The sequence below is a fragment of the Erpetoichthys calabaricus genome, chromosome 9 (assembly GCF_900747795.2).
Source record: "Erpetoichthys calabaricus chromosome 9, fErpCal1.3, whole genome shotgun sequence".
Lineage (NCBI taxonomy): Eukaryota > Metazoa > Chordata > Cladistia > Polypteriformes > Polypteridae > Erpetoichthys > Erpetoichthys calabaricus.
This window is the reverse complement of record NC_041402.2, coordinates 111,850,780-111,876,980: the sequence shown is the minus strand read 5'-3', so window position 1 is coordinate 111,876,980 and position 26,201 is coordinate 111,850,780. Positions and strand designations below refer to the sequence as shown.

The 26,201-nt window shown below is 42.0% G+C and overlaps 2 protein-coding genes across 10 annotated transcripts in view; both read right to left on the bottom strand.

Moving 5' to 3' along the window:
- The window catches only part of LOC114657616 (uncharacterized), a 708,025-nt gene that overhangs the window by 103,411 nt on the left and 578,413 nt on the right, over window positions 1-26,201 (bottom strand). The window lies entirely within an intron of this gene.
- Window positions 3,349-26,201, bottom strand: part of faap24 (FA core complex associated protein 24) — a 225,031-nt gene continuing 202,178 nt past the window's right edge. Inside the window, exon 5 of the mRNA XM_051931563.1 lies at window positions 3,349-3,915. Within this exon, the coding sequence (XP_051787523.1) occupies window positions 3,670-3,915 (246 nt within the window). The 3' untranslated portion in view covers window positions 3,349-3,669. The remainder of the gene's footprint in view (window positions 3,916-26,201) is intronic.

Here is a 26,201-nt window from a genome sequence, read left to right as displayed (position 1 = left end):
CTGAATATGCTAAACATGTAGGTATTTAAGGTCTGTCTCAGAGCCTCTCCCCAACAGCCTGTCTGCAAGAATACCTCTTGTGATCTACCAAAATGGAACTGCAGTCGTCAGTGATCCCCACTGATGAGCTGAATGATGATTGCACTGTTTAAATGGCTCCTCTTTGGCTGTATTTCAATGTATAACTGATTATACTACAATGTATATTGGGAGTTAAAGCTGCATTTTAAAGCATATATATCCTTTATTTTGTACATATTTTTCATCTAAATATTTCCGCCATGGTTACTGAAGTCGTGTATATATATATATATATATATATATATATATATATATATATATATATGGGTACAAACTATGACTTGCATTTCTGAAAATAACACATTTCCAGGGAGCATGCATCCCCAGCTGGACACAAATTTATTCCATATGTCTATGGTTCTTTGTGTGATAAAAAATATTTGTGCAAAATTTACCCTTAATAATTTTTCAACTGTGTCCCCAAATTCTTGTTAAATGTTTTTAAAGTAACAGCAGGGATGCACTGTACTAATTATATTTGTAAATTTTAAACAATACTATCATGTCACCTTTAAATCTCCATTGCCTTAAATTGAAAAGGTCCAACTTCTTCAACATTTCTCTTCAGCTTATACCTTGCAGTCCTGGAGACAGAATAGTTGCTCTCCTCTCATAGTGTTGCTATGTCATTTTTGTAATATTAAGACTCAAACTGAACACAGTACTCCAGATGAGGCCTCAATAGTGATTTACATAAATTAACAACAAACAAAGCATATTGTGCCGGTTTTAGCTTACCAGCGATGGTCCTTGAAGGAAATATGAATATGTTTATGCTCTCAACAGCATCCCATTTCAAATGCAGATGGGACTGTAGTATGTTGTTGGCTTCTTAAGGTGCTATTAATGAGGTATTTGGTGTTGCTAATATCAAGAATGAGACTGCTGTCATAGCATCAGGTTGTCAGCAGGTAAATTTCTTTTCTTTCAGTTGTCTTGTCATCATTGGTAATCATTTACATGAAAGTGGTGCTGTCAGCAAATTTTATGATGTAGTTAGAGCTTTCTCTGGCAACAAAGTCATAGGTGAACAAGGAGTATTGAAAGGTACTTAGCACATCACCCTTTGGCATGGCTGTGTTGAGCACCATTGTGAACCAGTCCATACATGATGAATTCTGTTGGTTTAGGAACTCCAAAATCCAATTGTAGAGAGTGGCAGTAATGTGCTAAATTGAGGAGTCTGTCTGGTAGAACAATAGCTACTGAGGCGAGTTGCTTCAAAGTAAATGTTATTTTAATTTTCAGTCTTGTTTCAGTTCTTTTGTGTAGTAAAACTTGAGCAAATGTTTTGCAGGAATCCATCAGAAGTTATGTTTTATGTGAATTGGGATAATTGGGTCATGCAAGTGCATGCTTTCCAGGTTGGTTCCACAGAAGAAGAGTGATTAGTTTAAGAGGTTGTTTAGAAGAGTTAGATTTGAAAAAATCTCCATAAATTCACCACTCCTTAACTAGAGTGTTTTTGCCGATGTCCAGGGCTTGAGATTTGGTGCAGAACTGCAGATATTACACCGAAATGTAGTAATTCCTGCAAATACTAATTTTATATGTGCAAATCTCCTGCACATTTTTGATGAACAAGTTCTCTTGCAAGAATATTCTGTCTTTTTAAATTACAATTTTTAAACTGTGCCTATTTTGTTACTTAGGAATTCATTTATTCATTTCAATGTTTATGCTTTTTAAGTTTGCATGCATAGGATGTTACCTTTCTGTGGCAGTTTCTCTTGACTGTAACTTGCACCTGCAGAGTTTGGCATCTGCTGTTCAGTGGGTCAAAGACCTGGTTGTGCACAATGCCCCAAATTTAAACTGCACTTTAGAAGAAACCTGATTAAACATTGATAAACTGAACACTAAAAATAGCTAAAGTATATTCTTGCAGTCAAATAATACAAAATTTAGGAAACTGATTTTAATTTTTGAATGGATTCATACTACGTTTTGCTCCTTTTTATACTGAATGATGAATTGACCTCTACCAATTTATGGCTGCATTTTGACATTTATTTCTCTAATATGTGTATGGTGGACTGACTGTCTTCAAAACCGAGCTTGAAGAGTTAAATCAGTGACACACACAAACAAATAAACAATGCTGAAGAATAATTAAAAAAAATGGATGTAGATATGCTAAGGCTGCCATCTGTCAAACTCTAACAAGAAAGAGATTTCAGCAGAAAAATTAGGACTTTGAAGGATGCCTTTCCTAATGATACCACAATTCTGTTTTACATATTTTATGATCTTTAAGAAATGTCCTTTGATTATGTAACAGTTTATGACAATCTTAAAGAAAAAACACTTTATTCACTAAAAAACTAAAAATAGTCACAACCATTCTCAAAACCACTTAATCCAGTTCAGAGGATCAGAAAGCAAACCTGTATCCTGCTAGGACTGGGCATAATTTGGGAAAAGAGCATGGACAGGGCACCAGTCCACTGCAGGGTCCACTTACACACCTACCCACACTCACACTGGGATCTTTTAATCAAACCTACAAGTATTTGACAATGTGGGAGGAAACCTGAAGAAATCCAAGGAGAAAGCATGCAATTTCCACTTAGACAATTAGGTGTTGGACTTGAACTTAGTAAACTGGATTTGTAAAGTGGCAGGGCTAATCAATTCGTGCTACTGTGCCACTTAAGCTAATAAGATGGTAACTTTTTTTAAATAAATATCTCAGATATCTTAAATTAACTGCACTCACACATACAGGCTTATGTTGACCGCTCACCTGTTTTAAAGCTTCAGATAAATACACTCTAATAGTACACCATGTGTAAAATAATAAAATTTTTCTCCGCATTATTTTATTTTACATTTTATAGATATTTGGTATTGTTCTACTAATGCAAGTTTTCCTCAGTAAGATTGGCTTTTGGCTAAACATAGTTGGGAAGCTCTACATGCAAAATTAAAGAATTATTTATTTACAGATTAAAAAGAAGAAAATTTATATGAATGACTAGCTAATAACTATCTAATGAAAAATATATAAACTACTGTAAATCTAAGAAAAAAGAAATAACATTAAAAATGCAAATAATAATGCTGAAGTACTTTTTAAGCTATGGGTTTTTGACAGACAAACATAACACACTTCCCCAGAGTCCGAAACCCACCTTGTGTTATATTTAAGAGGGTTCCTCTATTTCAAAAACTTAATTTCAAGCCCTGACGTCAAAGATATTGACCTTCATTACCAGGAATCAACCGAATCTTTTGTGTTACATAAAAGAAGGCAGCATGTCATAATCAGCATGTTGGCTGGTGAAATTTGGTTTCCCTAATGATTTAATGATGACTTTAATACACTGAAAAAGAACAGTCTACATCTAAACTATGAAATCTTGCAGACAGAAAAAACACAATAAAGGTATTCTGCATGCTCTGCTCTTTCATTTTAAATTGTGTAATTAAGTTCAGAACAATTAAAAATGCACAAAATGAAAAACAAACAAATGAACAAATACAGAACTGTGCAACAGAACTGATGCTTTGTATTTATCATTATTTCTTTTACTCTTCTATCCCAAACCTGTAAAAAACATAATACATCAAAGCTGTGAATACTAACTAAATGTTCATGAAGAAAATTTTAATTTGCTGTGCAATGGTTTGTCCCACAATCGCCTCCAGTTCTTCAGTTCTAGCATTACTCAGTTGCTGTATACTTGGAAACTGTTGCAGCAATGCCAGAGCTTTTACTTTGCCAACTCCTGGAATTTTCTGGATTAAGCCAAGGATATCAGGTTCAAGAACACTGCGACAGCACTTGCTGAGAAAAGAATTGTGATAATGTTCCTTGCTTTCTTCAAGAGCCTTCAAAAATATAAAAAAAAATTACTACTTTACGGTATTTGCAAGCTTTCAACATATTTTATCTTGTTGGTCTTTATATTGCCAAACCGAAAGACATGTAGATTAAGCTGAATGGCAGCTCAAATAGAAGAGTACAGTGGAACCTCAGTTCACGACCATAATTCATTTCAAAACTCTGGTCGTAAACCGATTTGGTCATGAACCGAAGCAATTTCCCCCATAGGATTGTATGTAAATACAATTAAGCCGTTCCAGACCATACGAATTGTATGTAAATATATATTTTTTTAAAGTTTTTAAGCACAAATATAGTTAATTAAACCATAGAATGCACAGCGTAATAGTAAACTAAATGTAAAAACATTGAATAACACTGAGAAAACCTTGAACAACAGAGAAAACTAACACTACAATAGCTCACGCTATAGCGCTACCAACTGCTGGCTAAAAACACTTTTTTTAATGAGTTTTAAGCACAGGGAAAAAAATTAACATGTGAAAAAAATCCATAATTTAATAAACCACCAAGAAAAGTAACATTGGAACAATGCACGCTACGAACCGATCGCTGTAAACAGAAGTGAAAACAAAATCAAGCCCAATGCATTCTTTAACTGCCTTCCTACCTTATGCATCCAGCTCTCTCTCTCGCGCTGCCTGTGTGTATGCGTCTGTCTCTCTCTCGCGCTGCCTGTGTGTGTGCGTCTGTCTCTTTCTCATGCTGCCTGTGTGTGTGCACGTCTCTCTCTCTCGTGCTGCCTGTGTGTGTGCGTGTCTCTCTCTTGCGCTGCCTGTCTGTGTGCGTCTGTCTGTCTCTCGCGCTGCCTGTGTGTGTGTGTCGCGCTCTCTCTCTCTTGCTCGCTGCACAAGAAATGCACAGGGAGAGACTGAAAATGTACAAACCGAAAGGGAAACTGGCTTGTTCATATACCGAGTGTGTGGTCGTGAACCGAGGCAAAAGTTTGGCAAAGTTTTTGGTCGTAAACCAATTTGTACGTGTACTGAGACGTTCGTGAACCGAGGTTCCACTGTATATGCCCTTTGAAGCAAATTTGAAGCAAACCATTTCCACAGTGGTTAGGTACAGGTGCTGGTCATAAAATTAGAATATCATGACAAAGTTGATTTATTTCAGTAATTCCATTCAAAAAGTGAAACTTGTATATTAGATTCATTCATTACACACAGACTGATGTTTTTCAAATGTTTTGTTTCTTTTAATGTTGATGATTATAACTGACAACTAATGAAAGTCCCAAACTTCATTATCTCAGAAAATTAGAATATTGTGAAAAGGTTCAATATTGAAGACATCTGGTGCCACACTCTAATCAGCTAATTAACTCAAAACACCTGCAAAAGCCTTTAAATGGTCTCTCGGTCTAGTTCTGTAGGCTACACAATCATGGGGAAGACTGCTGACTTGACAGTTGTCCAAAAGACGACCATTGACACCTTGCACAAGGAGGGCAAGACACAAAAGGTCATTGCTAAAGAGGCTGGCTGTTCACAGAGCTCTGTGTCCAAGCACATTAATAGAGAGGCGAAGGGAAGGACAAGATGTGGTAGAAAAAAGTGTACAAGCAATAGGGATAACCGCACCCTGGAGAGGATTGTGAAACAAAACCCATTCAAAAATGTGGGAGAGATTCACAAAGAGTGGACTGTAGCTGGAGTCAGTGCTTCAAGAACCACCACGCACAGATATATGCAAGACATGGGTTTCAGCTGTCACATTCCTTGTGTCAAGCCACTCTTGAACAAGAGACAGTGTCAGAAGCGTCTCGCCTTTGGACTGCTGCTGAGTAGTCTAAAGTTATGTTCTCTGATGAAAGTAAATTTTGCATTTCCTTTGGAAATCAAGGTCCCAGAGTCTGGAGGAAGAGAAGAGGCACAGAATACATGTTGTGTGAGGTCCAGTGTAAAGTTTCCACAGTCAGTGATGGTTTGGGGTGCCATGTCATCTGCTGGTGTTGGTCCATTGTGTTTTCTGAGGTCCAAGGTCAATGCAGCCGTCTACCAGGAAGTTTTAGAGCACTTCATGCTTCCTTCTGCTGACTAACTTTATGGAGATGCAGATTTCATTTTCCAACAGGACCTGGCACCTGCACACAGTGCCAAAGCTACCAGTACCTGGTTTAAGGACCATGGTATCCCTGTTCTTGATTGGCCAGCAAACTCGCCTGACCTTTATTGTGAAGAGGAAGATGCAATACGCCAGACCCAACAATTCAGAAGAGCTGAAGGCCACTATCAGAGCAACATGGGCTCTCATAACACCTGAGCAGTGCCACAGACTGATCGACTCCATGCCACGCCGCATTGCTGCAGTAATCCAGGCCAAAGGAGCCCCAACTAAATATTGAGTGCTGTACATTCTCATACTTTTCATGTTCATGCCTTTTCAGTTGGCCAACATTTCTAAAAATCCTTTTTTTGCACTGGTCTTAATTGATATTCTAATTTTCCGAGATACCGAATTTGGGACTTTCATTAGTTGTCAGTTATAATCATCAACATTAAAAGAAATAAACATTCGAAATACATCAGTCTGTGTGTAATGAATGAATCTAATATATAAGTTTCACTTTTTGAAAGGAATTACTGAAATAAATCAACTTTGTCATGATATTCTAATTTTATGACCTGTATTTGTTGCAGTGAATTCATTTTTCATTGAATGGCTTCAATTAATTGCATATAAAGTTGCTTCTTTCAAATCCCCAAACTACACTCCAAGCTCTCTCATCGATTGGATTTTACATAGATGGCCATGCAGGTCTGTTGAGAGCAAACTGACTTTTTCTGAATTGAATCCCAACTATTTTTGAAAATTCTCAGTATGAGTTCCAGACCATATTTGCCAATTTTTAAAACATTAGACAAATTTTGATGAAAACACGCTATTCAGGCCAACAAAGCTAGCTAATCCTATCCAATTCATTTCTCCAAAATAACTTAAAACTGAGATTTGAAGGTACCTAAAGTCCTACTTCTCACTATACTACATGAAGTTTAATTTCATGTGCCTATGGTCCTCTTTGTGAAGAAAAATGCTCCACTGTATTATTTTCTTTCATAATTTAAAAAACTTAAATCATGTCACCTTTTAATCTCTGCTTGCTTAACGTGAAAAAAATTCTATTCGTTCAACTTTTTCTCTTAACTCATACCCTGTAGCCTTGGAATCAACTTAGATGTGCTTCTCTAGATCTTTTCTAGTGTTTTGCAGCCTGCAGACAAAAACTGCAATACGCAAAGCAAAACCTAAACAGTGCATTATAAAGGTTAAGTGTAACTTCCTTTGACTTGTACTCTACACCAAAAAAAACCCAACTCATTAACGCACCTGACAACAGCACACCATGACATATCAATGATCAAGAACTTAAGAAGTTCCAGTTTTAGTAACATATTGCAATTAACAGTTCTGCATTCACAATAATGAAGAATGCTATTTTAAAAATTTGACTTTGATTTTTTTGTAGTTTTAACCAATCAGGAAAAAATGTAAATTTAGCTGAATGTATTTAGATTTATATAACATCCTGAGTATTTCAATATCCATCCATCCATCCATCCATCCTCTTCCGCTTATCCGAGATTGGGTCGCGGGGGCAGCAGCTTGAGCAGAGATGCCCAGACTTCCCTCTCCCCGGCCACTTCTTCTGGCTCTTCCGGGAGAATCCCAAGAGACATAGTCCCTCCAGCGTGTCCTGGATCTTCCCCGGGGCCTCCTCCCGGTTAGACGTGCCCGGAACACCTCACCAGGGAAGCGTCCTGGAGGCATCCTGATCAGATGCCTGAGCCACCTCATCTGATTCCTCTCGATGCGGAGGAGCAGCGGCTCTACTCTGAGTCCCTCCCGGATGACTGAGCTTCTCACCCTATCTTTAAGGGAAAGCCCAGACACCCTACGGAGGAAACTCATTTCAGCGGCTTGTATTCGCGATCTCATTCTTTCGGTCACTACCCATAGCTCATGACAATAGGTGAGAGTAGGAACGTAGATCGACTGGTAAATTGAGAGCTTTGCCTTGCGGCTCAGCTCCTTTTTCACCACGACAGACCGATGCAGAGCCCGCATCACTGCGGATATTGCACCGATCCGCCTGTCGATCTCCCGCTCTATTCTTCCCTCACTCGTGAACAAGATCCCGACATTCTTGAACTCCTCCACTTGGGGCAGGATCTCACTCCCAACCCTGAGAGGGCACTCCACCCTTTTTCGGCTGAGGACCATGGTCTCGGATTTGGAGATGCTGATTCCCATCCCAGCTGCTTCACACTCAGCTGCGAACCAATCTAGAGAGAGCTGAAGATCACAAGCGAACAGGACAACATCATCTGCAAAAAGCAGTGACCCCAATCCTGAGTCCACCAAACCGGACCCTCTCAACGCTCTGGCTGCGCCTAGAAATTCTGTCCATAAAAGTTATGAACAGAATCGGTGACAAAGGGCAGCCCTGGCAGAGTCCAACTCTCACTGGAGAAGGGTTCGACTTACTGCCGGCAATGCGGACCAAGCTCTGACACCGATCGTACAGGGACCGAACAGCCCTTATCAGGGGGTCCGGTACCCCATACTCTTGGAGTACACCCCACAGGACCCCACTGACCACCTTATGGGCACATCTCCGGTCAGCCGCCTCAACAATAGAGGCACGGAACATGGCCCATTTGGACTCAATGTCCCCCACCTCCCTCGGGATGTGGTCGAAGTTCTGCCGGAGGTGGGAGTTGAAGCTACTTCTGACAGGGGACTCTGCCAGACGTTCCCAGCAGGCCCTCACAACATGTTTGGGCCTACCAGGCCTGACCGGCATCCTCCCCCACCATCGAAAGCCAACTCACCACCAGGTGGTGATCAGTTGACAGCTCCGCCCCTGTCTTCACTCGAGTGTCCAAGACATGTGGCCGTAGGTCCGATGACACGACCACAAAGTCGATCATCGAACTGAGGCCTAGGGTGTCCTGGTGCCAAAGTGCACATATGAACACCCCTATGCTTGAACATGGTGTTCGTTATGGACAATCCGTGACAAGCACAGAAGTCCAATAACAAAACACCGCGCAGGTTCAGATCGGGGGGGGGGGGGGCATTCCTCCCAATCACGCCCTTCCAGGTCTCACTGTCATTGCCTACGTGAGCATTGAAGTCTCCCAGCAGAACGAGGGAGTCTCCAGAAGGTATGCCCTCTAGCACCTCCTCCAGGGACTCCAAAAAGGGTGGGTACTCCAAACTGCTATTCAGCGCATACATACATATAACAGTTAGGACCTGTCCCCCCACCTGAAGGCGGAGGGAGGCTACCCTCTCGTTCACTGGGGTAAACCCCAATGTACAGGCTCCAAGTCGGGGGCAATAAGTATGCCCACACCCGCTCGGCACCTCTCACCGGGGGCAACTCCAGAGTGGTAGAGAGTCCAGCCCCTCTCAAGGAGATTGGTTCCAGAGTCCAAGCTGTGCATCGAGGTGAGCCCGACTATGTCTAGCCGGAACCTCTCGACCTCATGCACTAGCTCAGGCTCCTTCCCCTTCAGAAAGGCGACATTCCACGTCCCAAGAGCCAGTTTCTGTAGCTGAGGATCAGACCGCCAAGGTCCCCGCCTTCGGCCACCACCCAACTCACACTGCACCCGACCTCCTTGGACCCTCCCATAGGTGGTGAGCTCATGGGAAGTATTTGAATATTTTCAGTATTTAATAATTGGTTAAATTTATCATGCATCCATTCATTCATTGTTTACACTCTTCTACCCCAGGTTCACCTTGAATGCATTTGTAAATTACAGAAAGAAAACCTTTTTAGCTGGAAGTTTATGAATGCTGAAGGGCTTAAATTTTTTTCCTGATATCATGACACCATATTGGTATCATCAGGATAGTGGAAAATATTATGACATGAATTTCAGGTCATATTACTCACCTCTAGGATTTTTCTAATTTCCCCGCCATCGAGAAAATAGTGCAAATATTATAATGTTAGCTACAATTTAAGTAAGCTTTTAAAAATACTGACCAGTGAATTCTACTAAACTAAAATGAAAATTCAGTTAAACAGAAAGGCACTGGTCTCATTTGGATTTTATAATTATCAGATCATTTTATCTATAAAACATCACTTGATTACTGTTTATCTAACAGCTACAGTTAAAGTAAAATGATTGAGTGAATTAAGATTAAATTAAAATAAAATTAATAAAAAGTTTTCTTGAAAGCAGTTTTTTCTGGATAATGTATTTGAACTTGCTGACGCTTCTGCACTTAGATTTAAATGCTAGAATAACAGTTGATGAATTAGAACGGAAAGGTAGAGTTTGTTTTCAATATAGGTGCAGACCTGTAGAAATTACCTCCTTATTTTATTTGTAAATTATTTATGGTGACCCTCAAGTCTCCTGCTGGGACAATTTCTGGTTTTCAATATATATTCAGTATTCAACAACTTAAATCCTCATATTTGTAACCCTCAGGTTAGAAATATTGCAAAATGAAGAAAATTAATATGCAGAATACTGAAAAGTTGGCCAAAGAAGCTGCCTGTCAGGTTGGGAAGTATGTACTGATGCTGCACGTTGTTGAACCCACCACACGACGAAACACCATGGGATCCTGGTTGACAGAGGCAGACATGTGTTCCAGTCCCAACTTCGGAAATTACCATCTATCTGCCACAGCCAGGTGTTAGGTGGGCATCCCCGTTTTTTTTTTTTTAAATTTTATTGATTTTATTAAAATCAAATAACATTTCATACAAATAAATCAAGTTTTACAAAAATAGGTTTGAAACAAATCAACCCCCACCCCTGAGAAAGAGAGCTAGGCCAGCAGAGCAAAAATAAGTAAATTAAATAAATAAATAAATGAATAAAGATAAATGGAGTAAAAGAGGGGAGAGAACCTGCTTCCTCAATTTAAATGCTTATTCTAAAATGTTATTGATTAGATCCTGCCAGGTTTTGAAAAAGTTTTGTAAAGATCCTCGAAGTGTAAATTTGATTTTTTCCAATTTCAAATAGTATATAACATCAGTTACACGCTGACTTAGAATAGGAGAGTTAGGATTCTTCCACTTGAGCAAGATATAGTGCATCCGGAAAGTATTCACAGCGCATCACTTTTCCCACATACTGTTATGTTACAGCCTTATTCCAAAATGGATTAAATTCATTTTTTTCCTCAGAATTCTACACACAACACCCCATAATGACAACATAAAAAAAGTTTACTTGAGATTTTTGCAAATTTATTAAAAATAAAAAAATTGAAAAAGCACATGCACATAAGTATTCACAGCCTTTGCCATGAAGCTCAAAACTGAGCTCAGGTGCATCCTGTTTACCCTGGTCATCCTTGGGATGTTTCTGCAGCTTAACTGGAGTCCACCTGTGGTAAATCCAGTTGATTGGACATGATTTGGAAAGGCACACACCTGTCTATATAAGGTCCCACAGTTGACAGTTCATGTCAGAGCACAAACCAAGCATGAAGTCAAAGGAATTGTCTGTAGACCTCCGAGACAGGATTGTCTCGAGGCACAAATCTGGGGAAGGTTACAGAAAACTTTTTGCTGCTTTGATGGTCCCAATGAGCACAGTGGCCTCCATCATCCGTAAGTGGAAGAAGTTCGAAACAACCAGGACTGTTCCTAGAGCTGGCTGGCCATCTAAACTGAGCGATCAGGGGAGAAGGGCCTTAGTCAGGGAGGTGACCAAGAACCCGATGGTCACTCTGTCAGAGCTCCAGAGGTCCTCTGTGGAGAGAGGAGAACCTTCCAGAAGGACAACCATCTCTGCAGCAATCCACCAATCAGGCCTGTATGGTAGAGTGGCCAGACGGAAGCCACTCCTTAGTAAAAGGCACATGGCAGCCCACCTGGAGAGTGCCAAAAGGCACCTGAAGGACTCTCAGACCATGAGAAAGAAAATTCCCTGGTCTGATGAGACAAAGATTGAACTCTTTGGTGTGAATGCCAGGCGTCATGTTTGGAGGAAACTAGGCACTGCTCATCACCAGGCCAATACCATCCCTACAGTGAAGCATGGTGGTGGCAGCATCATGCTGTGGTGATGTTTTTCAGCGGCAGGGACTGGGAGACTAGTCAGGATAAAGGGAAACATGACTGCAGCAATGTACAGAGACATCCTGGATGAAAACCTGCTCCAGAGCGCTCTTGACCTCAGACTGGGGCGACGTTTCATTTTTCAGCAGGTCAACGACCCTAAGCACACAGCCAAGATATCAAAGGAGTGGCTTCAGTAAAACTCTATGAATGTCCTTGAGTGGCCCAGCCAGAGCCCAGACTTGAATCCGATTGAACATCTCTGGAGAGATCTTAAAGTGGCTGTGCACCGACGCTTCCCATCCAACCTGATGGAGCTTGAGAGGTGCTGCAAAGAGGAATGGGCTAAACTGGCCAAGGATAGGTGTGCCAAGCTTGTGGCATCATATTCAAAAAGACTTGAGGCTGTAATTGCTGCCAAAGGTGCATCGACAAAGTATTGAGCAAAGGCTGTGAATACTTATATACATGTGATTTCTCAGTTTTTTTATTTTTTAATAAATTTGCAAAAACCTCAATTAAACTTTTTTCATGTTGTCATTAATGGGGTGTTGTGTACAGAATTCTGAGGAAAAAAATGAATTTAATCCATTTTGGAATAAGGCTGTAACATAACAAAATGTGGAAAAAGTGATGCGCTGTGAATACTTTCCGGATGCACTGTAAGTCTACGTGCCAAAAGTACAGTAAAGGCAATTACAGTTACTTTGTCCTTCTCCACTTTAAGCCCATCTGGAAGTGCTCCAAACACAACTGTTAATGGGTTAGAAGGGATTGTGACTCCGAGACTGTCTGAAAGGCATTTAAAGATTTTGGTCCAGAATGATGTTAATTTGGTGCACGCCCAAAACATGTGTCCCAGTGAGGCTGTAACTTGATTACAGTGTTCGCAGGTTGGACCTTACTCTGGAAACATTTTGGACAATTTTATACGAGAGAGATGTGCTCGATATATAATTTTGAGTTGAATACTTCTATGCTTTACGCATATGGAGCTGAAGTAAATTTTGTGCATTGCTACGTTCCACTCCTTTTTTGAGATGTTGAGTGAGAGGTCTTTTTCTCACTGTACTCTTAGATCTTTGAAAGGGAGGGACTATAAAATAGTTTGATATATTATGGAAATGCTGTCGGAGTCTTCAAGACTGATCAATATTTTTTCCAGCATAGAGGTAGGTGTGAGGTGAGGAAAATCGGGATGGTTCTGTTTAACGCAGTTTCTAATTTGAAGGTAGTGAAAGAAATGTGTTGGTGGAAAGTTAAATTTAGAGTGTAATTGTTTGTAGGATGCGAAGATGTTGTCTATGTTGTCATGCACGCGCGATTAGGAGAGTTGATAAAACCCACGGCGAGTAGACGGTCAAAAGACGGAGGGTTAAAAAAGGGTACTGACCTTTCTCTTTCTTTCTCTGCAGAAGCAAGGAGGAAAAATAAACCAACGTGTCGCTGAGCTAAAATGGCTGAAGTGTATTTCTGGCCCTTTTTGATGACGTCACAAAGAAGAAGAAAACTTTCCTGTAGTAAGTTTTGTTTCTGTTGTGAGATATGGCCGGCAGTTTGTCCCGGCCAGTACCCCCAGGCCGCCAGATGGGGTCCTCCCTGCAACATGGAGGTGCCCTGAATTCCAGCAGGGCCTCATGGACCTTGGAGTTTTAATGCACAGCCCTGCTGGATACCATGGGGGCCGCTGCAGGGAGGCTCAGGGACTTCTATTTGCCTTATAGCCCAGAAGTACTTCCCAGTCGAGGGGACAGAGGAAATGATGTACTTCTGGGCTGAAGAAAAGGAGTTTTACCTGACCCGGAAGTGTTATAAAGTCACATGGACTGAGGGACAGAAACCCTTCTGGGTCAAGAAGTATAAAAGGACTGTGGGAGATCCCAGCAGTGAGCCGAGTTGGGAGGAAGGGTGACTGAGCTGCTGGGAGGATTATGATTATTGTTGTTGAATATTGATTATTGTTTGTTACAGTATGGTGGAGGGTGCTTTGTGCACGTGTTTGTCCGAATAAAAGACATTATTGGACTTTTACCTTGTGTCTGGCGTCTGATCTGAGGGTTCAAGGGGACAACAGCGCCCCCTGTCACACTGTATAAATATCCCCCATGTTACCTTATGTTTTTTGTCAAATGCTTGGTTGAACCTGTTTTGTTTCAGCAATATTTTTTTGACCTGTCCGTTGGACATTATACGGGGCAGTTTCCCAAACCTTTATTTGACTGGCTGTTATACTTTATTTCCCACAGATTGACGTAGCCGGCAGGATTATTGTTCCGGTACCATGTCGGAGCAACATGACCTAAATACCATGCTGGGTACTATCATTGCAGAACTCAGGACAGTCAAGTTACAGCTGGGAGAAACTAAGACCCATTTAGCAGAAGCAGTGGCTCGTGCAGCAGCTGCGGTAAGGTCAGACATTGCTCGGTCTCTACCCCCTCAATAAACCTATCTCACAGAGGGGGATGATGTAGAATCTTACTTTATTTTTGAGCGCATGGCCCAGTGCAATGCGTGGCCGAGGTTGGAGTGGGCGTACATACTAGCGTTGTATTTGAAAGGGGAGGCACAGAGGGCATATTACAACCTGACTGAGGAGCAGGCCACTGAGTACACCACCCTCAAGTTAGAGGTGTTCAAGCGCTATGGTGGCTCAGCAGGTGAGGGACTGGTGTGAGTGGCAGTTTGACCCTGAGAGAGTTATAAGAACGCAGGCTTTGAGGTCTGGGGTAAGCTGGTGCGCTGGCTATGGCCAGATATGAATTCTGCCCAGAAAGTGGTTGAGCAGCTGGCCTGCGAGACCTTTGTAACTGCCCTCCCAGATTATCTTACCCAGCAGGTTCGCCGGCAGTACTACACTACCATGGACAACCTGATTGAAGTGGTGGAAAGGCACTGGGCGGTCTGTAAGTCTGGAGGGTTGGATGGGTCTTCACGCCAACCTAGACAGGTATGTGCTGCAGCCCCTGAGCCCCTCCGACAAACCACAGGTGCTCCGACTAATAGAAGGGAGAAAAACTACAGTCCCCCCCGCTGTTTCAAGTGTGGGGGGATCGGACATATATTCCCAGCCTGCCCAGCGGAACCAATGGATTGCTCTCACGGTAAAGGTGAAAGGTACTGTGCCCTAATGAACCCCTTGTCACTTCCTCATATAGGTGTTGTTTTGGTAAATGGTCACAGGGTAAGAGCAATGTTTGACTCAGGGAGTAACATCTTCATTGTTGCTCACCCCTTGGTTCTACCGCGACAATGGTTACAACTTAAGACCAGTCTGAGATGTATACACGAGAATCCCATTTCTATAAATTCACCTCATGTGTAGTTACGGTCGATGGTTCTATGACATGCCTCGTTGTGGCCGTATTACCTAATCCTCGTTATCCCGTAATATTGGGGTGGGACTGATCTGATGGTATTTAGCGGTAAGAACCCAACACCTGTATCTAAGGTGGGTTTGGTGATGGACAAAGGTAACCCCGGTCCGACTGTCTCCACGCCGTGTTCAGCGTCGACTCAGTGTGACGAGGCAGTGTGACAGCCTCAACCCCCTGTCGCCCTGTCCACTGAGATCGACACAGATCCCATTCAGGCAATGGCTTCTCAGTTTAGAAACACGCTGCCCTCCTTTAAAAGGGAGCAATGGAGTGATGATTCACTCAAAAATGGTAGAAATGCAGTTTCTCAGTTAACGGACACATGTCCAACAATCCCAATCCACGAGTGCTGTACTTCGTCCTAGAAAATGAACTCTTGTACCGGGTGGCAGAGCACGAGGGAGAACTGAGAAAATTACTGCTGATTCCGCGCCCCTTCGGGAGGCAGATGTGTGAATTAGCCCATTCCCATTTACTAGGAGCCCACTTGGGCACCGAGAAAACCCTTGAATGTATTAAGTTACGTTTTTATTGGCCAGGAATAAACAAGGAGTTCCAGCGCTTTTGTGCTTCGTGTCCGGAGTGTCAACTGCGTCAGATTCCACGTCGGGACCGTGCTCCTCCTGTTCTCCTTCCCTTAATTGACATACCATTTGAGCGAATTGGGAGTTGATTTAGTAGGGTCCCTCAAACCCTCTACTCGTGGCCATAAATACACTCTGGTCATTGTTGATTATGCCACACGGTATCCAGAGGCTGTCCCCTTGCGTTCAGTGAATACAAAAAATATCGCACGGGAACAAGTAGGGATGTTTGCTAGGGTTGGGATCTCCAAAGACGTCTTAATAGACCAAGGGACTCCCTTCACCTCGAAGACTTACAGGGAAGTGGCCAAGTTACTTAGAATACAGCATCTGAGAACTTCAGTCTATCACCCGCAAACAGACTGGTAGAACGATTTAACCAGACCCTGAAGCAGATGTTGCGCAAGGTAGTTAGCGAGGATGGGAGGAACTGGGATCAGTTACTCCCCCTTGTCCTGTTCACTTATCGGGAAGTCCCGCAGGCCTCTACGGGGTTCTCTCCTTTTGAGTTACTATATGGAAGACAACCACAAGGTCTCCTTGACATGTTAAAAGAAGGATAGGAGGAAGAGGCCCTTCCCTCCTCAAATATATTGGAGTACATCATGCAATTACACAATAAATTGGCTAAAATCAGACCAGTCCTAAAGGAACATCTAGAGCAGGCCCAAACAGTGCAGGTGCGGTGCTAAAACAAGAACACGACCCTCTGGGAATTCCACCAGGGCGATTGTGTTATGGTGCTCATACCGTCATCACACTCTAAATTGTTGGCTCATTGGCAAGGGTCATATGAAGTCAAGGAGCGTAAAGGGCTCTTTGACTACTTGGTTAAACTACCCAATCGTCGACTGAGCGAGTGGGTATATCACATAAATCTGCTGAGGCTGTGGAAGGACAGGGAAACTAACCCTAAATCCGGCCAGCCCCGCTCCCTTTTCGCAGAACATCCACACCTTAACTTAGGTTCTACGTTGTCCTGGAAACAATGAGAGGAGCTGGAATCAGCCATCCTCTCAGTGACAGGGGTAGTTAATGAGCAACCCGGCTGCAGTGCCCTGATTGAACACGACATCATTACAGACCCAGGGGTGGTTGTACAAGAGAGACCCTATAGGCTACCTAAAGCGAAACAGGTGGAAGTGGAGCTAGAAATCAGACGAATGCTGGAAATAGGAGTGATTAAACCAAGTCACAGTCCCTGGTCCAGTCCTATTATTCTGATTCCCAAGCCTGACAGGTTATGGAGATTTTGTAACGACTTCCGACACCTCAACCAGGTCTCCAAATTTGATGCCTACCTGATGCAACGAGTGGATGATTTGTTAGAGAGGATCGGTAACGCTCAATATATAACTACTCTTGACATGACGAAGGGGTACTTGCAAATTCCCTTAACGGCCTCCGCCCAAGAAAAGAACACCTTTACCACGCCTAGTGGACACTGGCAGTATAAGGTACTCCCATTTGGCTTGCACGGGGCACCAGCGACCTTCCAACATCTGGTGGACACTCTGTTACGGCCCCACCAGGCCTACAGTGCCACCTACTTAGATGATGTCATCATCTTTTCCGACACATGGCAGGACCATATATTGCGGGTAACAGCGGTACTTTCGACACTAGCGCAAGCCGGGCTTCGTATCAATCCAAAAAAGTGTCATTTCGGATTGAGAGAAGCCAAATATTTGGGCTACTTAGAGGGCGGGGGTACTGTAAAACCACAGTGTTCGAAAGTAGAAGCCATTCCCAAATGGCCCTGTCCAATTACCAAGAAGCAAGTACAGGCATTTTTGGGATTAGCAGGTTACTACTGTACATTTGTCCCACGATTCTCACAGATGGCTACGCCCTTGACAAATCTAACGAAGAAAACGGCACCCGTGAAAGTGGTTTGGGACAACGCTACTGAGACGCCATTTAGTGATTTAAAAACGGCACTGACGTCAGCACTGGTTTTAAGAACACCTGATTTTTCTGTTCCTTTTATTCTCCAGACGGATGCATCGGACACAGGACTCGGAGCCGTGCTGAGCCAATGCATTGACGGTGCTGAACACCCTGTGATGTATCTAAGCCGGAAACTGTTGGACCACGAGAGGAGGTATGCGGCGGTGGAACGCTAGGCCTTGGCGATTAGATGGGCAGTGACCCATTTGAGGTACTACCTGTTAGGACGGGAGTTTACCCATGCCACTTTACAATGGATGGCGCTGCATAAGGAGTCTAAACCCCGTGTTACCAGATGGTTTTCAGACCTTCAACCTTATAAGTTCACCATTGTTTACCGTTGGTGTGCCTTGCAAGCCAACGGTGATGCTCTTCTCTCGTGTTTACGACCTTTCGGTGCAGATCGCCCAACCCGGTGGGTCAGGGCTAAGGGGGTAGTTATGTCACGCATGCACGATTAGGAGACAGTTGATAAAACCCACGGCGAGTACACGGTCTAAAGATGGAGGGTTAAAAAAGGGTACTGACCTTTCTCTTTCTTTCTCCGCACAAGCAAGGAAGAAAAATAAACCGACGTGTCGCGGAGCCAAAATGGCCGAAGTGTATTTCTGGCCCTCGTTGATGACATCACAAAGAAGTCCAAAACAAGATGTCACTTCTCCCCTTTAATTTCCTGTAGTAATTTGTGTTTCTGTACAAATACCCCTGTGTTACCTTATGTTTTTTGTCGAATGCTTGGTTGATCCTGTTTTGTTTCAGCAATTTTTTTTTTACCTGTCCGTTGGACATTATACAGGACAGTTCCCCAAACCTTTATTTGACTGGCTGTTATACTTTATTTCCTACAAAGTACAGATCTCCAAGTGATTTAATCCCAAATGTTATCCACACATTAAAAAACTGCATACATTTGAGAGGGTGGAAAAAGGTGGTTCTCTTGTAGAAATGCCACAGATAAAAGCTCTTGATTCAATATTTTGAGTGAGTGAAGCACAATTGCGTTGTTAGTAAAGTCATATGAAAATGTTTGGGAACCCCTCTCAGCCTGCATAATAATTTTACTTTCAACAAAAAAGATAACAGTGGTATGTTTTTCATTTCCTAGGAACATCTGAGTACTGGGGTGTTTTCCGAACAAAGATTTTAGTGAAGCAGTATTTAGTTGTATGAAATTAAATCAAATGTGAAAAACTGGCTGTGCAAAAATGTGGGTCCCCTTGTAATATTGCGGATTTGAATGCATGCAACTGCTCAATATCGATTACTTGCAACACCAAATTGGTTGGATTAGCTCGTTAAGCCTTGAACTTCATAGACAGGTGTGTCTAATCATGAGAAAAGGTATTTAAGGTGGTCAATTGCAAGTTGTGCTTCCCTTTGACTTTCCTCTGAAGAGTGAAAAGCATGGGATCGTCAAACCAACTCTCAAAAGATCTGAAAACAAAGATTGTTCAGTATCATGGTTTAGGGGAAGGCTACAAAAAGCTATCTCAGAGGTTTAAACTGTCAGTTTCAACTGTAACGAATGTAATCAGGAGATAGAAGACCACAGGCACAGTTGCTGTTAAACCCAGGTCTGGCAGGACAAGAAAAATACAGGAGCAGCATATGCGCAGGATTGTGAGAATGGTTACAGACAACCAACAGATCACCTCCAAAGACCTGCAAGAACATCTTGCTGCAGATGGTGTATCTGTACATTGTTCTACAATTAAACGCAATTTACACAAAGAACATCTTTATGGCAGGGAGATGAGAAAGAAGCCCTTTCTGCACTCACGCCACAAACAGTCGCTTGTTGTATGCAAATGCTCATTTAGACCAGGGGTGGGCAGATTCAGTCCTGGAGGGCCGCAGTGGTTGCAGGTTTTTGTTCCAACCCAGTTGCTTAATTAAAAAACAATCCTTGTCAATTATATAATTGCATGGCTTGCTAGTGCTTTAACTCTGCCATGTCAGGTCATTCTAATATCCTAGATTTATTTTCCTTCCTAAGGATATCATCCAAATGATCTGAAGTCTAAAACAGATGAGTAATTCTCAGTGCTTCACTTTTTTTCTCTTCACTTTCCTTCCAAGTATTTAATTAAACCAAATAGTGCGTGATAAATACACACAGGCGTAAATGGTAACAAGCTAAATGGAGAAATGCTGATCTCTTTTGTCATTTGCATGGTATTGCTAATTAGGAGCAATTAAACACCAAGATTACAGCTGTTTAAGACTAAAATAAGCAATAAGGGTTCAAACTCTTAACGAGCGAAACAACTAAAGTGAAGCAGAAGTGTTACTTGAGCAATAAGGGTTTCTTATTAAGCAATTGGGTTGGAGCAAAAACCTGCAGCCACTGCGGCCCTCCAGGACTGAATCTGCCCACCCCTGATTTAGACAATCCAGATTCATTTTGGAACAAATTGCTTTGGACTGATGAGACAAAAATGGAGTTATTTGGTCATAACAAAAAGCGCTTTGCACGGCGGAAGAAGAACACCGCATTCCAAGAAAAACACCTGCTACCTACTGTCAAATTTGGTGGAGGTTCCATCGTGTTGTGGGGCTGTGTGGCTAGTTCAGGGACTGTGGCCCTTGTTAAAAGTCGAGGGTTGGATGAATTCAACCCAGTATCAACAAATTCTTCAGGATAATGTTCAAGCATCAGCCACAAAGTTGAAGTTACGCAGGGGTTGGATACTTCAACAAGACAATGACCCAAGACACACGAAATCTACAAAGGCATTTATGCAGAGGGAGAAGTACAATGTTCTGGAATGGCCGTCACAGTCCCCTGACTTGAATATCATCGAAAATCTATGGGATGATATGAAGCAGGCTGTCCATGCTCAGCAGCCATCAAATTTAACTGAACTGGAGAGATTTTGTATGGAAGAATGGTCAAAAATACCTCCATCCAGAATCCAGACACTCATCAAAGGCTATAGGAGGTGTCTAGAGGCTGTTATATTTGCAAAAGGAGGCTCAACTAAGTTTTAATGTAATATCTCTGTTGGGGTTCCCAAATTTATGCACCTGTCTAATTTTGTTATGGTGCATATTGCATATTTTCTGTTAATCCAATAAACTTAATGTCACTGCTGAAATACTGCTGTTTCCATAAGGTATGTCATATATTAAAAGGAAGTTGCTACTTTGAAAGCTCAGCCAATGAAAAACAAAAATCCAAAGAATTAAGAGGGGTTCCCAAACTTTTTCATATGACTGTATACTGGAGAAAACTTGTATATATTCCTTGCTTTGCACCCAATAAAAAGAAGTACTGCAGGATTTTATTTCTATTGCGGACCAAGCCTGTGTATGTTCATCTATTTGTGTCCATGCCCAGGTTTTTAAAGCTTGTATATTTGCTGCCCTGTAATAAAATTGAACATTAGGTAGAGCCATGCTACCTTCTACCTTAGGTCTTTGTAGGGTCGCCCTTTAGATACGTGGATGTCTTGAATTCCAAATAAATGAGGTTATGGTTCAATCTAATTTCTTAAAAAATGACTTACTGATGTATATTAGAATGTTTTGAAATAAAAAGAGAAGATTAGGAAGGATATTCATCTTAATAATGTTAATTCTTCCAGCTAAAGTGAGATGAAGGGTTGACCCTCTATGCAAGTCTTGCTTATTTTTTTCCATACAGACGGCAACATTTTGTTGATAAAGAGCTTTATGTTTACCCCTAGGTATTTAAACTAATCTGCGATGATAAAAGGGAAGGTGTCCAATCTAATATCATATGCTTGAGAATTCACAGGGAAGAGCACACTTTTATTCAAATTGATTCTGAGACCAGAAATCTTTTGAAAATCTGTTAGTGCTGTTAGGACCACAGGCACAGTATTTTGTGGATCTGATATATACAGTACCATATCATCTGCATATAGAGAAATTTTCTGTTCAAGTCCTTCTCTGATAATCCCCTTTATCTTATCATTTTGACAGTGAACTGCCAGTGACTCAGTGGCGATTGCAGAAAGCAGTGGTGACAAGGGGCATCGTTGTCTGGTACCACGTTCTAGTTTAAAGTAGTCTGAATTAATGTTGTTAATACAAACTGAAGCTTCTGGATTGGTATACAGTAGTTTGATCCATGTACAAATGTTCAGGCCAAACCCAAATTTCTCCAATGTAGTGAAAAGGTAGTTTCATTCAACCATATCAAATGCTTTTTCTACATCCGAGGATAATAATATCTCCAGGATGTTTGACTTTATGGGTGAATATATTACTTAAAACAGGCATTGAAGATTGGAAGCTGTCTGCCTTTAATAAATCCAGTTTGGTTTTGTGATATTAGAGACTGTGATTAATGCTTGGCGAAAAGTTTGAGGTAAAATTTAATTGTCTCTAGATTCTGTGAATGTTGTTAATAAATGGGGAGCTAGTTGAGTGGAGAACTTATAAAATTCGGCAGGGTAGCCATCAGGGCCTGCTGCTTTCCCACTCTGAAGTGAGTTTATAGCATCTAGTAATTCTGATAGTGCCAGAGGTTTATCCATTTCCTTTGCACTAAGAGTATCTATTTGTGGTATCTGTAATGCATCCAGAAATGCATTAGATTGTGTCTTGTCTTCTTTAAACTCAGCAGAATATAAGGATTTATAGTAGTCTCTAAATGTGTATATTATATCTTTATGGTCAATGATTTTGTCTCCGTAGGATCCAATCTGCCACAGCCAGGTGTTAGGTGGGCATCCCCTTGACCTGGTCCAGCTGCTTGGGTCCTCAACAATGAGGATTCTAAGCGCAGGATTACTCTCAAGGAATCACATCACATCACTGTAGTGCTATAATTGATGCTCCCTCACAATGTGGGTAATGTGCCTCATTCGGGACTTCATGAACAAACGCTTATTCGACACAAAGTCAAACCAATGGTACCAAAGGATTCTCCAAAGAGACACAGTACCGAAGGAGTCCAGTCTTTGTTTCAGGTCACTGGATAGTGTCCATGTCTCACAACAACACAAAAAGGAAGCTCCAGGACTCTAAAGACTTGGACCTTCATCCTTTTGCAGAAATATCAGGAGTGCCACACACCCCTTTCCAGCAACCTCACGATCCCTCATGCTCTCCCAATACATCTACTTACTTCATAGGAAGAGTGACTAGAGACATAAATGTCACTGCCGATTTAAGTAAACCTCTTGCCGAGGTTGACATTCTCACACCAACAAACACACAGCTGATGGCCGTGTAGAAGAGCTCAAAAAAGCCCGGATCTTAGTTTTCATGCAGGACACCCACAAGCCCAGACACTCAAACACCTTGCTCAGTCTCTCGAGGGCCCCAATCAGAGTCTTGTTAGCAAAGTCAAGATAAGTGAATCTTTCTCCACCCACAGATGCCCCACAGCTACTCTACCCCACAACCCTGCCCAACAACCAGTCCATGCAAGTCTTGAACAGAGTAGGAAGAAGAACACACCCCTGATGAACCTCAGAATGAACTGGGAAAAACACAGAGGTTCTGCACCCAGTCTGCACAGCACTCACAGTACCAGTGTACAGGCCAGCCATGATATCCAGCAACTTCAGGGGGATTTTGCGAAGTCTCAGGAGACATTCTCCAGCCTGGAGAAGTTCACTCAGGATACAACAGATCTCTGCAGCCTTCCCTACCCTCACCTAGTTCACCACCTGTGCAATCTCAGTGAGACTGGATAGTTCACCGCAAATTAAAGCATCAACCTCAAAAACCATGGACCGAGAGATGTCCAATGTCCTAGATGGAGGACTTACAGTCTTACATAGCTCCCTCTTTGATCTACATGGCTCACCACAGTATGGAGAGCAGTAGTAATGGAATCTTCTATGGACCTGTTTGATCTGTAAGCAAACTGATGGTGGTTAAAAATGGGTGGGAGGCAGGATTTAATGGGCTGTAAGACCAATCTCTCTAAGCACTTCATTACTACCAGCTTGAGAGCAACTGGTCTATAATCATTTAAGCTCTTGATGGCTATTTTTTTAGGGACATGGATGATGACTGACAATTTTACGTTGGGTGGAATAGTGGCTGACGCCAGAGAAAGATTAAAAATCTTTATGAAGACCCCAGCAAGATGGTCAGTGCATGCTTTAAGCATCTTCCGAGATACTCCATCAAGGCCAGTGGCCTTCCTTGGGTTCACAGTCCTTAGTACTCATTTCACGTTATGTTCTTGCAGAGTGAGTGTGTGGGTGCTCCGGACTGGTGTTGTCAGTTTGGTCATGTTGGACCTCCTCACCTCAAACCTGGCAAAGAAACAGTTCAGTTCCTCTGCCAGTGAGGCATTTAAGCCAACAGACCTGTGGTTGCTATCCTTGTAATATGTAATGTGTTGAATTCTTTGCCACAGCGGGTTGTCCTTTGTGAGGTGGTCTTATATTTTCCTCTTTTAGGTCTCTTTTGCTTCTTTGATACCTCTTCTCAGGTCAGCTCTGGCTGCATTGTATAACACCTTGTCATGTGACCTGAAGGCGGTGTTGCATTTTTTGAGGACTCTGTACTTCTTTTGTCATTCAGGGTTTCAGATTTGGAAACTCCTGGATCCTTTTTGTTACTGTCATTATCGGCACAGCTCTTGATGTAGAACAGAACAGTTTCTCTATATTTCTTTAAGTCTTGTTGCTCAAAAGCATCCCAATCTGTCTGTGCAAAACAGTCCTAAAGCTGAAAGAGACAGCACTCTCAGGCCAGGTATTTATGGTCTTTGTAACTGTTTTGTTTCCTTCTCCTGAGGGATAAGTATACTGGAATGAGGAGCAATGAAAGATGATCTGACTGACTTAAGTGAGGGAGGGGTGTGGTTTTATAAGTATGTTTTATATATGGTCAAGTGCATTTTCCACTCTGGTGGAGCACTTCGCATACTGGGTAAAATTAGGAAGTACAATTTTTAAACAAGCTTGATCAAAATCATCAGCAATGATATGTGCTCCCTCCTGCTGTTTATTCACTTTAGTATAAAGGATGTTAAGAGCTGCACTAATGTTTGTATCTGTCAGAATGTAACAAGCAGACACAATTATAACTACCCCAATTATCTCTCTTGGTAAAAAGAATGGTCTGCAAATGATTGAAAGAACTTCTAAGTCAGGGGAACAATGCCTGTTGATACTTTTTTGGACTATTTCTAAGCATTTTGTTCTCTCTATGGCTGTTGGAACTCTACTGTTGATACACCAGTCATTGTGCACATACATGCATAAACTACCTCCTCTATTCTTACCGGAGTTTTTGTTCCTGTCCTGCCGGTGGATTGTGCGGTCCGGTAGTTATATTGCAGTGTCGACAATCTGCAGATGAAGTCAAGTCTCCATTATGATCATCATGTGACAGTTCTGGACGAAACCATTTGCAGCAATTTCTAGCTCCATCTCGTCTATTTTATAAGTAATCGATCTCACGTTGGTGAGAAAAATGCTAGGTAACAGAGGTTTGTGGGGTTGTGTTCTTAGCTTTGTCCACAGACCCAATTGGTATCTCTGCTTCTGTTTCCTCTCCCTCCGACATCTCTATCGCTTATTGGGACTGATAGTAATCCATGGCATCCCTGGTATTCTTGCTATATCTTCTGGTATGTTATATATCCTCTTTAGAGTGTTTGATTTATACTGTAATCTAATATCAATTAAATCCTGATGACTATATACAAGCTTTGCATGACACAAATTGACAATCAAATATGAAATGAAACAAAGTACCACACTGGACATCAAAAGCCAGTGCGTCCGACAGCGCCACCATCTTGCTAATTATTTTCCTGTTACAATTTACAACCATTAATAACTTCTACTGTTCTCTGCTGTCTTTCCCAGTTCTTCTGTGGTGGTAATTTGTACCACCACCACCTGATTAAGGCACTGTGCAGCCACATGTGATGTTGGAATGAAGGCGAATCCTCTCACATGAAGCCTGGAAACAAAGCGAAATGAATTAACAACATTTATGCTCAGTAGAATGCTACTGGCAAGTGTGGGCTGGGTGGTCTTTTAGCCTTGGAACTCCTGCAAATTTGTTATTTTTCCAGCTTAACACTGGATTCCCTGAAGTCTACAAAAAAACTTGTAATCCTGGCAACCTTAAATTCCTTTGCACCTCTCCATCAGCGTCTTTTGTTTTGTAAATGTGTCAATCAGCACAAGCAGCAAGCAGCCTGCTGTCCCTCTCCCACCTTTGATGGAGCTCAACTCAGGCAAAAAATTTCTCCCAGCTGAAGGCTCCTTATCTGCATGTGAGGTGCATGGAGTTGTATAGGGTAAATAATATATTGCTGGGAGGGGACGTTGCCGCATGCATGCTGTTGCCACTCCTCCCTG